This window comes from Anomalospiza imberbis, chromosome 1 (assembly GCF_031753505.1).
Source record: "Anomalospiza imberbis isolate Cuckoo-Finch-1a 21T00152 chromosome 1, ASM3175350v1, whole genome shotgun sequence".
Taxonomy (NCBI): Eukaryota; Metazoa; Chordata; class Aves; order Passeriformes; family Viduidae; genus Anomalospiza; species Anomalospiza imberbis.
Window position 1 is genome coordinate 127,566,280 of NC_089681.1, and position 13,647 is coordinate 127,579,926.

The 13,647-nt window shown below is 38.9% G+C and overlaps 1 protein-coding gene across 10 annotated transcripts in view; it reads right to left on the minus strand.

Moving 5' to 3' along the window:
* Positions 1 to 13,647, minus strand: part of DYNC1I1 (dynein cytoplasmic 1 intermediate chain 1) — a 185,288-nt gene that overhangs the window by 144,877 nt on the left and 26,764 nt on the right. For 7 of the 10 annotated variants that reach the window (XM_068210658.1, XM_068210650.1, XM_068210641.1 and 4 more), the window contains exon 5: positions 841 to 900. The exons of the other annotated variants lie outside the window; for them this stretch is intronic. In XM_068210658.1, coding sequence (XP_068066759.1) covers positions 841 to 900 — 60 coding nt within the window. The remainder of the gene's footprint in view (positions 1 to 840; positions 901 to 13,647) is intronic. 10 annotated transcript variants of the gene reach the window in all.

Consider the following 13,647-nt stretch of genomic DNA (forward strand, 5'->3'; position numbering starts at 1 on the left):
ATGGTGAATGAAGTAGCACATGAACAAGCAAAAGCACGAGAGAGTTGCCTGGAGACTCAAAACAGGCAACCCTGTAAGTTCATTGGTAGAACAAATTTTTCAGAGCAGTGATTTGGTTTTACCTATGACTCATGCTCTGGAGAACTTGAGGTACTGCTACCCACCCTTTTAGAGGAACAGGTTATCCTAAATGCCTCTGCAGGCAAGCATTTCTACAAAAATTAAATTAATTTCTTTTTCACTTGTTGAGCTAAAGAAGATCCATCCCAAACTATAAAATATTAATTTTAGTTCTATTAAAATTTTTAAAAAGCTTCATAGGCCTGAACTCAACTAAGATGGCACTTACTCTTGGACTATGATCATACTTAAGTGTACAATTTTAAGCACATACACAGCTCCTAAGGGAAAAGGGGACATTGTTACTGCATGTGGAAACAGCGTAACTATAGCAAGCTGAAAGGAGAATGAAAAGTGTCTTGCAAATGATTCAGAGAACAGTCTGAATCAACAGGTACAAACAAGATCAATGTAACTATACATGCACATATATGCCACAATAATAACATTTCATCTGAAATGAAATAGTTATTTGTATTGTGTTTCAGGCAACAGAAATAGCAATTTATCTTTCCATAAGCTTGTTTAAATAGCTGGGCTTTTTCCCACAAGCATGACTTTGCTGAAGCTCCTTATTTATGAAACTAAAAAAAGGAAACTTAAATTACTATCTTTTTGAGTCAAAAAAGCAAATGAAAGTCACGCACAACCAGCTCAACTAGGAAGCATTTTTAACATAATTCTTGCAAAGAAATGATAACAAAAAGAACTGACATATACCCAAGTTCAGAGTCAGACTGGAGTTGCAGCACTGAGGGGTCTGTGTCCCATTGCAAGGTCCTAGGGTGGTAATCAGCCGTGCAGCACGAAGGGGAGGGAAAAAAAAGAACACACAGAATTAACTGAAAGGATGAACAAAACCCCATCTCCTTAGTTACATGCTCTATGTAGTACATTCAACCTCCAGGTGCAAGCAACAGCCACGATATATCAAACAGAGACAGGGCAGGCAGTTTAATAAAATTACATATTATTGATAAACAGAGGAAAGAAGCTGGATTTTCTGTCACATATTGATTAACGAAACATGAGTTTGGGGTTTTCTCCTTTTCCTGAAAAATTCTAACTCTTAAACTTAGGTTGATGGATTCACAGTAATTTGCAAAATCTGCAGGCACCATTTATTTATGTTTTTATGATAAGGTAGACTGAGGACTTGACATGAACTCCACTGAAGAGTTTATCCCTTCACACACTCCTGAGACAGACAGTAATCCATCCTGTACAACACTGCTCTGGGCAGGAGCATCACGTAGTGCATAAGACAACAAATGGCACACTGATACCAGCTTTGACATACTCTGAGGGCATCTGGGACAAAAAAAAACCAAACAGTTCTTCTTCTTTTCCTCACGATAAAATTCCTGGGGAAGAGGCTAATAATACATCTGAGAAAATCAGATCTATGAAAATCTCTTATGGACTGCTGTCAGATGAGGCCATCATCAAATGTACAAATGTTCCAGAGGTGTGGTCTGAAGTAAAGATGCTGCTCCTTGCACAACAGTGCAGTTTCTCATGTGACCAGCTCTAAAATACCTTGCAAACACTCACAGAGCCTTTAAAGAGTCTTGTGAAATATTCAGAATCCTTCAACATATCAAGGCCAACATTTTAAAAAATGCCTGCTCCTTCCCTGTCTCTCTTAGTTTTACCTTATTTTTCCACACTCAGGAAGCCACATCTTATATGCAAGAAAACTGCCAGAATCTATGACAAAATCAGGAACACACAATTGGCTCCTGAGCACTTTTTCCTGTAGTATGAATACTAGATTATGAATTGCTCTCACTAGCAGAGACTAGAGCAAAGAAAAGTGCTCCTTCCCTAAGCAAGCAAGTCTTCATGCAGGCATGCTGGATAATGATAGTTGTCAAAATTAAAAACTCCCCTAATTTCTCCTGAATACAAATTCTGAGGATATAGAGACCGTAATATTACCAGGTTCAGCCAAAACCAGCCATATAATCAGCTGTGGTTAATATACACAAGTCTTTCTGCAACAATAGCAACCTCTGCCAATGAATCACTCATATAAGCTAATAAGTTACAGAAGTAGTTCAGAAATAGATCTATTAAAGCCAAATAATTATTCTGCCTCCTATCCTTAGTAAACTCACCCATTCTATTAGTAATGTTAACTCATTCTCTGGAGAGACAGACAAGGGCATGTGCTGTACTGTTGTCATTTCAGAATGAAAAAGAATCAATCTCAACACCCCGTGCATACAAAAAGAATGAAAAACTGTAATGCAAAGCTGCTTTCTCATGCAACATAAGGGCACTCATTTCCCTCAACTTATGATCCATAGTAATATTTATCAGGATAAAAGACTTTATACTGACAGAGAAAGGCTTCTCCAAAACTAAACTGTATTACAAAAAGTGAGAGATAAAATAATACAGCAAGAAAGAACAGATTTTTTTCCTTGTAACTTGACTGCAGTGTAAGTACAGTGGAAAATGGACATAAGATCTGAATGCCTGATGCAAGGCACAGGCATCAATGACTAATGCATTATAGATACTCCATTAAAAATTCTATCTGTGTGAAGATTGCTCTTGTAATGTCACCAAGGTCAGCTGCATATATTAGGACTTGCTATATAAGAGCCTGTTTCTAATTTTACTGCTGCCTAGGGGCTACTCATACTTTCATGTCCAGGTTTTCCAAACCCTTCAAAGAAAATACACATAACTCATTTCAGTTTCCTGCCACCAATATTCACTTTCAAACCTACAGGATTTGTAGGCTATTTCATCAGAAAGAACTCCATTATTATTTGATTAAAGCAACAGCTTGCAACAGGTCTCTAGAAGTACAGTCCCTATGTTCCACCTCCAAGAATCCAGACCAGGTCACAAGAGAGGGCACCTTTACCTGGCACCGAAAAAAAAATGCCAAAAAAAAATTAAAAAATTAGAGATTTCCCACACTCAAGACAGCACTCAAATCCCAAAACTATGAGAAGAGCAACTCTTATGGTTTGGGCCATCGCAGGCAGACATATATAGAGACGTTCTTCCCTTAAGTATTTATCATCTGGATTCTCACACATAGTCTTCACCACTCTGGACACTGATACCTACTTTTAATAGCAATTCTCCTTGACTCCTAATTATATCTGTTTTCAACAGTTTTAATGCATCTGCAATACATTTCCCAGATTTGTGCTCCACTGTGCATCACTGTGTTACCACTTGCACAAATGTGAGAAAGAGATGAGGAAGCAATCTGCTGAGTTGTCCTCTCCAGCTTGACTGAGCAATGCTATCACAGAAAATGAGGCTGCAGGTAACAAATCTTCAGGTTTCAAGTCTCTTGCCCTGGGAGACAGAACAGCAGTGGCTACACTGAGGTAGTAAAGGCTGGAGAGCACAGGGCTGTGTTTCAAGGAACACTGTTGATTTGTTCTTTGTCTCTTCCTGGCACCTGCAGAATGTCATCACATCAAAATGAAAGTGAGTGAACAGTAAAGATGTAATCTGGACCTGCAATTTAGACAGTTTCCATGGCAATAACATAAAAAAAGAAAGAAATAGATTCTTTAAGGTTTAGCAACCCAAAAATGATGTTGAATAGCCTGTGCTGTCATCCTGACTAGAAAATTAAAGCTAATCTGTTTGTGATGAACAGACATTGCGTACAACATTCCTTGATCATACAGATGAGCATCGTAGTCGGGCTCGTTCTCCTGTGGACTCTCATCAGTAGGGATTTTGAAATGCCACTGGATCTCAGCAGAAAAGCGGTTGCCAATCTCTTTCCAACTAGATCATTAGTTCTCCTCCAGACACTTCTTCATGAGGAAAAGAATTAGGTGCTGTTCCTCTTCTTTTTCTTTCTTACTTATTCATAAAAGAAAACTGCAACGGCTTGATTTCAATTCACCCAGAGACAGAGGCAGAGAAGGTAAGATCATAGACCTGGAGGACAAGTGCATGGCCTAGGAGTCAGCAGTCAGGCTGAGGTGCTCCCACTCTGGACCTTTCAGAGAGCACAAATAGCTCAAGGTTCTCCTGAATGGATTCAAAGGATTTTGGCACAGGTCTATGTAGAAGAGATGCAAAACATTTTGGTTGAACATTTTTATGGGGAAAAGAGAGGAGCATTAGACTGAGCAGGTAAAAGTAGTGCTCCCTAGAAGTCTCCAGTCCTGCAGATTTCTCCCACGGGTCAAGGGAGTCACACAGGCATGGCAAGGACCCCTGGAAACTCACTGAATAGCACAGTCAGGGCTAAACCAGATTGGTCCACTTCCCCCACCCCGACAGCACTGACACTATTTTCATCAGAAATACCCAACATTGTTTCAGAGCTGGGTGCTGTATCAGTCTCCCACATAGTGTCAAACAATAGCCCTGTGTCATGGTCCATTCCCCTTTGACATGTTCAGTGCACAACAGCTGACCCTGGCTCACTGAAGGATAGAAAGCTGTATTACTAAATAACAGATTGTTCTAGAGTAACACAAAGGCAATGAGGGCTGTTAGATGTTACACTTAGAATACAAGGTACAAGTGTTATTACCTCTCTTTCAACTGATCTGCTTTCACTCTCCTCCTTTACATAGGCATCTCAATAACCTATTTTTTCTTAAATTTAGGACATTACTAATGCTGGTGCTGTTTCAGCTCATACTGCTGAAGAAGTACCAGGTAAGTTTGACACTTCATCTTTTAATAACCTGAAAAAAGAAACCAACAAGAGGAAGAGGCCCAGATGTCATATATTTACTAAAGGATCGGATGGTGAAACAACATTTATCTCTTCTGAATTCAAGTCCAAAGCATTAGGAAGATATTCAGAGCACAGCTCTAAAATGATGGAAAACTGTTACAAAATTTATGGTGGGAGGAATTTGAACAGAAGCATTCCCTTTTCTGTAGCATTATTATTATTATTACCATGGAAAAACAGGCACTGCCATATGTTTCCATGCTCTGTGTAACCTTACCTTCAGAAGATTTTATTCTGATTGCATAATGTCAATTATGTAGATTAAAAATGTGGAAAAGACTAAAGTAAACTAAAAATAAAATAAAACACTTGAAACCATTTGGAAAATTCCCAACATCAGAATGCATTAATGAAGCATAGATTCTGACATCCGAAACTGTCTGGAATCCATGAGAAATCTTCAGCTGATTTAAGCAACTTTGCGTCTGGCCTTAGCAGTAGTGTATGAAACATGTAAGGCAGCAGTTCCAATACATATCCTTAGTAATCTGCCATCATAAAATGATATTTAGTATCTGCAATCATGATCATATCACAACAGAACTTGGCTCTGGGTAAGTGCCCCAATCCAGCACTTTTCATATGCAACATACTGACAGCTTAGCTGTGGCTCTGCTTCCCTGCAGCCAAAATCAAATCCTCCCTCATCTGTTGCTGATGCTGCAGAACATGTGTTCTGCATGATTTCTTTTCTCCCCCAGCTCCCCTTTCCGTGGTCAAGAGCAGCCAGGCCTGAAAATCCATGCTTTTGAAAAAAAGGCTCCTCACAGGAATAACAACAAAGTTTGCTTTCCCAGGGGCTTCTTGCAGGGCAGAATCCTCTTTGCAGCATTGCAAATCACACCTTCAAGCAGAACTGGAGGAAAGCAAACACCATATTCTGGCATCTCCTGTCACCAAGAGCTGTTGTGCTCTCCAGACCAGGAGAAAACTGCCCTGACAGTGTACTGAGACCTGAGGTATATCCTGAACTGAGAACCCATATGTGTCCCTAATGAAAAACCATTAGATCTGACAGGCCCCAAAGCAAGCATCTACCCTTGCAGCAACAACAGTCTCCTAAAATGACCCTTCGTATGGGAAATAGCAATGCCCTTCTAACCCTAAAATTCAGTGGCAGACTGTGCCATGACTCCACAGATTAGGCTGTGCCAGGGTTTTTCAGCAGTCAAAGGCCATTCCACTAAGCAGAGCATAGACTGTCATTAAACTGAAGCAAAGAGACCAGAAATGAAGGTGGGACTACCCCAGAGCATATGGGCTCACCTATCGTGTAGGAAGTCACAAGGCACCTTTGCTTACCAGAGCAATATTTCCAAAATGATGTGAATGTGACCAGCCTCATTCTCCCCATCTATGGTAGGAGAGTGTCTTGATGTTGCAGGAGGTGTTTATACAATCTTCAGGCACCTAAATGGAGGGCTCCACCAGTGAAACATTACCATGGACTCTTTCCATACACATAGGAAGGCAGGAGATTGCTCCATGCAGCAGCTCCAAGCACCCAACTTAAACTCCAGTTGTGAATAGGTTTTAGAGCTGGTGTGTATCTTTACTGATCACTCTCACTTTGATCGGCTGAGAAATAGATAAGGAAGCAATCAGCTGGTAATTGACAGCCTGCAGGCTTCAGTCTGCTTCATGCTTTCTCTTCTTCTAACTTCAAATGCAACTAGCAAAAGAAGTGAATTAGGAAAAATGAGCTAACCAACAAGCCCAAAACTGCAGAGAACAAAATTCTTGCTTCTGACTTTGATGTAAGGAGGAGCCTCATGTTTAAAATTACAATTTTAACCCTAGATTACAATTTCCGGAAGATTCAGAATTGCTTACATTAGGAACTCTGCACCTTCATACTGATGGCACATTGAAAAACATATTACACCCAGCTCATACAACCTTAAAAATGCTGGATACAACAACTGTGAGATAAGAGACCTCTTTTAAAATCAATACAGAATAAAATGCTAAGGCATGTATGAATGCATTTTTTAATATGTTACCAAATATAATCAGCAAATTGCAATCCAGTAGTATTTGTAATTTCAATGTGTAATCTATCATGTATCTAGACCACTTTTTTTTTTTTTTCAGTGTCTGAATATTGCCAGAATTAATTTAAGGCTGCATAATTGTTTAGCTACTTTTAAGAGTTCTACCTAGTTTGTTGTGTCAGTTTCTCCAAAGCTACTAACTTGCTGCTGATAAAATAGAAAATCTGAACTAAGAAACTGTTGATGAGAAATTACTGCAGGTGTTTAAATATATGTGTGTATAGATAAGCTATTTGTTTTTATTCCTTTCACTCTACATTTTTATAATTTTATTTTTCTCTGTGGTTTTCACTTTCTGATATTTTTTGTACATTTGAAGTGTGTCTCCAAAACAAACTATATAAAAAACCAGGAGATTCAAAGCTAGAGAGATGGAAAAGTACCACTTGCCTCAATGGATGGTCTGCATCTAAGCCACTATTCTGCTGCCATCTGTGCTCTGTTTTGCAGATCTGTTCCACTTTGAAAGGATTGGCAAAAAGAAAATACTTTCCTTGTGCTACTTGTTTTCTGAAGCACACTATAAGCAAGATGGCTATCAGCAGTTAGGGAGGATTTGTGCCCCTCAATGTGACGCTCACTTTTGCTTGTAGAGCAAAAGTCTGCTCTGACTTCACTGTGCACTCTTGTGTTCAGAGCTGGGCTGCTACTGCTAATCATAAAATAAAATGCCTTAATACATTCAGAGAACAAGGAGTTTGGCATTGCTGCTGGAGCACAGCCAGAAGGTTTTGCTAGGGTTTGCATTTACACTTCCAAGCAGGCTGACACCTCTGACTTCCAGTCTTCACTAATAAAAAGAGCAACTCTGACCTCCCTGAGAGCACAGCACTGCCTGGCAACCATAAGAGCCCTTTTCAGGATGGCATGAGTTCAAAACACTTTTTTTTTAAGGTATATTTATGAAAAAATCATGGATAAATAATATTTAAAACATATGTGTGTTTCAAAATTCTTCTTGAATAAAGGCTATGCGGCAGAATGGATTTAATAGTTTCCAAAAACCATTTGACTTTTAAATCAGGATGAACAATTCTGGCAAGCCTGCCATAATACGGACATATCACAGGACCAACACCTTGCTGATTCCCATTTCACAGAAATCCACTAATTAAATCATAAATTTAATTCATCCAATCTGCTGAATTTATCTGCTATATTTGAAGTCTGTCCTTTGATTCAGGTCTGCATTACAGATCTCCTGGTAATATCATACTCACACTTTATATTCTATAGCTAAAGAAATCTTAGTCTGCAAAATTATGCTGGTTTACCAGGAGGATCACTGTGGGCAGCAGGCTGGATCTATGAGGACAGAAGGTCAAATAGTTAGACCTGACACAGATTTACTCTGAGTGCCAGATACCAAAATGGTCATCTTGAAAGTGCAGTAATAAAAAACAAGGGGGCAAGGGGGCAAGGCACAGGGTGTTTTATTCCCTTAGCAAACCCTGAAAATTCTTTTTCAAACACTATTTTTGTCTTGGTTTTTATACCAAGAGTAAGTTTTTACAGCAACACAGAACTCAAATGATCACAAATGTAAAGAAAGGACTTGGCAGGAGAAGTTTCATATGCCATCAGCTCATGCAAATGCTTGAAAGGAACTTCAGTACTCACATTAGGAGTCTTTGATCCAGACTCCATGGATATACATATAAAGAAAGCTTTCTCATAAACTTCAAGGGACTTTGGGTACAATTGCATAAAAGACAAAATCATATTTAATAGTCAAATCTAGGAAAGGCAATCCAAAACCTTTCAGAGGACTCGAAGAGGCAACACGAAGGTTGGAACCTACAACTTTTAGGTCTGGTATTATTCAGCTGAAGAAGAAGGTGAAAGATTTCAGCAAATTTTCCATTTTGTTTTGATAATAAAACCCAGTAACTACTAGCTGGAAGAAGTGCTAGTGTTTCACTTCCTTTATACAATTTATTTTGTGGTAAAAAAAGCAAAATCATTCCAAAAGGGATTGAGATTTTTGCTACAATTAGGGTTGAAACAAAAACTCACTGTATGAGAGTTATCAAAATTTTTTCAAAATAAAAGTCAGACTGACTTTTAATAGACCAGCTCAGAAATTATTTTCTGCGTTTGAACTATTAAAGTAAATAAGTACATATAAAATTTATTAATCAAAATCAGTTTTAAATGGAAAACCATTTACTTTCATAGGTTCTGCTTATGGAATTTTTATATGACGTATTTAGACTGTTTCAAAACTCCTTGGAGAAAAAAAAAATTAAAAAAAAAAAGCAATATCTCACCAGTGGCAGCAATTCCCACTCTACATATTTGAAGGAAATTCCTAAAAATTGCATTACTGAAATAGTTACTCATTGAATCTTTTTATTTTTCCAGATAAAATATAAAATTGTGAATGGAAATTTCCTAAGGTCTTTTTAATAGGTTAGAGAAGGAGAAAACATCAATATGCACAAACTGTACCAGTTTAACTATGCTAAACAATTTAACATGGGAAGTGATCTTACACAATTTAATTAAATTAAGATAAAATTCAGTGCAAGAGAACTGTTTAAGCTGAGCTGGCCTCAGCAAGTAAGTTGTTTTGTTTTAAGAGGATTAGTGTTTTAGTCCCTAAAATCATCTGATTGTCTGACTAAATATATGCTGATATGCCTGTAAATAACTAAAGAGAACTAACTACAGCTGGGCTGATAACCTAAATGTTTAAGTGGGGCTTTATATATTAATATTATTTTCTTCTGGATTCATCTTGGGCTCAGGTTTCCAAGGCATTTTACCAAGCACCCTGGGAATGGCAATTTTTCCTTCTCCTTTGATTTATAGTGTGGAGATGCTTGCTAATGAGAAAAATAATCAAAGATCTGGAGGACTGAATTCTATCAATCCTTTAGGAAGGAAAGCATGAAAATCCTTAATGATGCCAGAGGCTCACATGCTAAAAGGATTGCAGATGATTCTAATTAATATGGACCATTCAGACTTTGTAACAGGCACACACCGAAAAACACTCTCTACTTTCTAGGTCAGATATACAGACACTTGAAAACAACTGCCAAACATCAGTCCCTAAGGTGTCTGCTTCTGTTTATGGACTAAAAAAAAAAACCAACCCAAACTGCCAGGGAGAGACTATAGATATCTAGGGCTAAATATTAATTGAATGTAAAGGAGAAGGACTGTGGTTCTTCTTTTGCAGGGAGAAAAGGAGGGAAAACAATGTAAGAAATCTGCCATCCTTCAGCCTTGCATCCTAACCTATGCAGGGCGAGCTATGATGTGCAAACAGCCCAACACAGCCACCCACTGCTATCCTGTAAACAGGCTGATGTTGGGAAGTGTGAGAGATTGCAGCATCACTTTAAAAAGCAGCAGAGTTCCCAGGCCAAAGACAGCAGAGACAGCCAGGGTTTCCCCAGGCAAGGGGAGGAGGCTGACACTGTTACTGCTTCACAGAAGCCATCACCATTCAGGTCAGGAAGGCTTAAGTCGAGATTTGGCCTCTAAGTCTGCTGTAAACTGTAAAATGAAATGTGTGCCAAACGATTCTGACAATGGAGTTGTGGTAAATTAAACGGAAAAAAAATGTAGCAGCTGGGTGTTATTACTTTCTGTCCTACCATGTAACAGTGCACACCCCATGCCAAGCCCAAAGCCACCAAAACAGAGTGGCAACACAGCATCCCAGAGGCATCCCGTTTATCTCTAGCCACCAAGCAGAAAACTTCTCTTGACTCTGCAGTGTGAAAAACTGCCCAACAGTCCCTAGGGTTACAAATCCTTTGTCTGAATAAAACACCATGTAAGCAAAGTTTGCCATGAAGTAGTTTTTCTTCCTCAGTCTTTCCTGTAGCTCCCTTAGAGTCTTCGCATTGTTCTGTACCCCCCTTTGGCTCAGCCCATTTATGAAATAAGTATGCCACTAAAGCAGCCATTTAGAAAGCATTTTGTACATATAAATTGATCTTACAAAAAAGTACCATAAAGGAAATAATCCACTACAAATAACTGTTAAAGCTGCTGCTCCTGAGGCAATACATCACAGGCCCACTTGTCCTGGAACAAGTGAAGAAGGATCCCTGTCATTTCTGAATGTGGTAACACAATGAAATGTTGGTAATGCAAAGCTGAGTGGCAGTGATGAAACAGCATCATTGCACAGAACCTGTCAAATGCATTTACTTAATGATAAAGCAGCTAAGCCCGAGGCAATATGGTTCTGCTGGCAGTGGTTTTAGCAGATCTTTTAGAAACATGGTTTTGCTAATGTCTGTAAGAGATGTTTACTGCAGCTAAAAAGATAGAAAATATGCTGTATGGAGTATTAAAGGTCATCTACTACAATAATCCAACCTTCCTGTGCAAATGAAATAGAAACCAGAATCTACCTTCTTTTGCCTTCTTTATCTGTCTAATTAAACAGAAAACTACACACTTAAAAGGGAGAATGGCATTCTGATACCCTTTCTTCAGCTTGTTGATGTGTTATATTACTGATATAAGTAAGAAGCTATTTGGAAATTAAAACTGAGTTGCCAAGTCTGATTTTTCAGGAAAAAAGGACAGAATCCAAACACTGATGACATGTACTCATGAGAGATCATAGAACAAAAAGTATCTTCCTGATTTTAAATCTTATGCAGTAAGAAAGCACTGGAGTAGAGGTACCTTTTTTTTTTTGACGGTCAGTGAGCAAGATTAAATACAAAACTGTAAAATAATGACATGCTTTGATTCATATGGTGCCCAGATGCTCCAGAGCTATCTCTTTCCTTTTGATTGTGTATCCAAAAAGCCTGAAATGTTTGTGTTTGACAGCCAGACATGAAGTAATGTGGGATTAATACAAGACTGGTGTGTGTGTTTATATGCTGCAAAATATATCAGAATACCTAATATTTATACAAAAATGAATAAACAATATGCTGCAGAGAAATGGGACTGGAATCATATCTGTTTATTCCTGCACCTGGCCAATCCAATCTAAGAGTGAACGTCAACACATTGAAAGAAAACATATCCTAGTGTATTTCTTTTTATCACAAATGGCTCAAAGTGGCCATGGTAGATGGAAGGAACACAAGATCACATCTGATGAAAACATACAACAATGCAGACTAATACTGTCAGCAAAATTCCAAACTGAATGAGAGAGAAGACATGCTTTCAACTCTCTTTCAGTAAGGACATTGAACCTAATGTGACAGCTGCTACAATATTCTCTGGAATACAACTGGGACATTCAGAGGTCAAAGTGACTGCAAGATGAACTGATGTAGTGGACAAAAAAATCATGCCATGAGCCAAAGTCAAAGGCGATATTGCTTCTCAGAGTAAAGTGCTCCAGCATTGAAGACAGCTGTTTTATTTCTAGGACTGCTCATTTAACATATTTTATGCAGAATTAACAAACTAGTGATGATGAGACGATCAGGATTCCAGAGTGATCTAACTTCTCCAGCATTTTACTGCTACAAAATCTCTTTGAGAAATCCAGTTTCCCTTTATTTTTTGTTTTCTTTGCTACCTAATGCAATGCTTAAACTCATTCTCACAGGAACTTTCATTAAATATTTAGAGCTTCATCCGAAGAAGTGCTAACCCTACTTTACTGCAAGTAGGCTTCTTACACTGAAGGAAGTTAATTGATTTCAGTGCATAAAACTTATCTCAAAATCTGTGATATCAAAGGGCCAACAACATAAATCAGGTAGGAACTATTTAAACCAAGTATTACATTGTACCCTAATCCATATAATAGCAATAATTACAGAAAGAGTAGCTGTAGCCAAACAAATCCACAGCACAGTCCAATGGGCTATGAGAGAAATAGCACACAATAATCCGGCTTACATTATTTTGCAGCAGATAAAACACCATTTTGAAATAACCATCCTCTGAAAGAAGCCACCAGAAGATTAATATCTTTGTCTTTATGTGAGCCCACAAAATAATCAGGTAGTTAAACTTATGCACAGCAAAATACACAAGTTAGAAAGCAAAAGAGCACAGATAAAATTCTTGCAGAAAGAAGGGCAACCATTAACCTTTACATATCCAAGACAGCTGAGCCTGGTGCAGTTCACTGAGCAGATGGAAGGTAGGAAACCTTACACCCAGGCTAATGGGATTCTCATGTTCCCCAATGCACAGCAGGAAGTGCTGCATGCATGGGACTCCACTGGACACACACACATACACACATACACAACTTCACAATAAATGAGATGCTACTGTGCAAACCTACTACTGTAGGATAGTGAAGCTATCTGGGAACATCCTACATGTTCCCAGGAACACATAGTGAAGGATACAGGGCAAAATAGGCCACAGAGATAAATCACACCTTGATCCCCAAATGGAGCTCCTCCTAGCATGCCACATGCCAGGTGAACACAGGATCCCCTGTAGGTACCATGGGCATCCACACCAATGCAGGCTGGTGTGAGCCCTGAAAGCCACCAAGCCACAGCAACACCTCCTTCCAGGACAGATGTATTTCTGCTATCTTCTGTTGGGTTGACATGCAAAGTGCAGATGGACCCTACCTGAGCAGGATACAAGGTCTATCCAGGGAGCTGCTCAGCCCACAAAACCTTATACTGCACTGCCTGCCTCTGAGGCACTGTACAAGGTTTGTCCTTGTGCACTCCCTCAGACAACGCAAACCCAAAATTCATGGCTGTGAGTGCTGCAAAGATGAGATTTACAAATGCCTAAGGTATGCTGAGTAGCAGAACATAC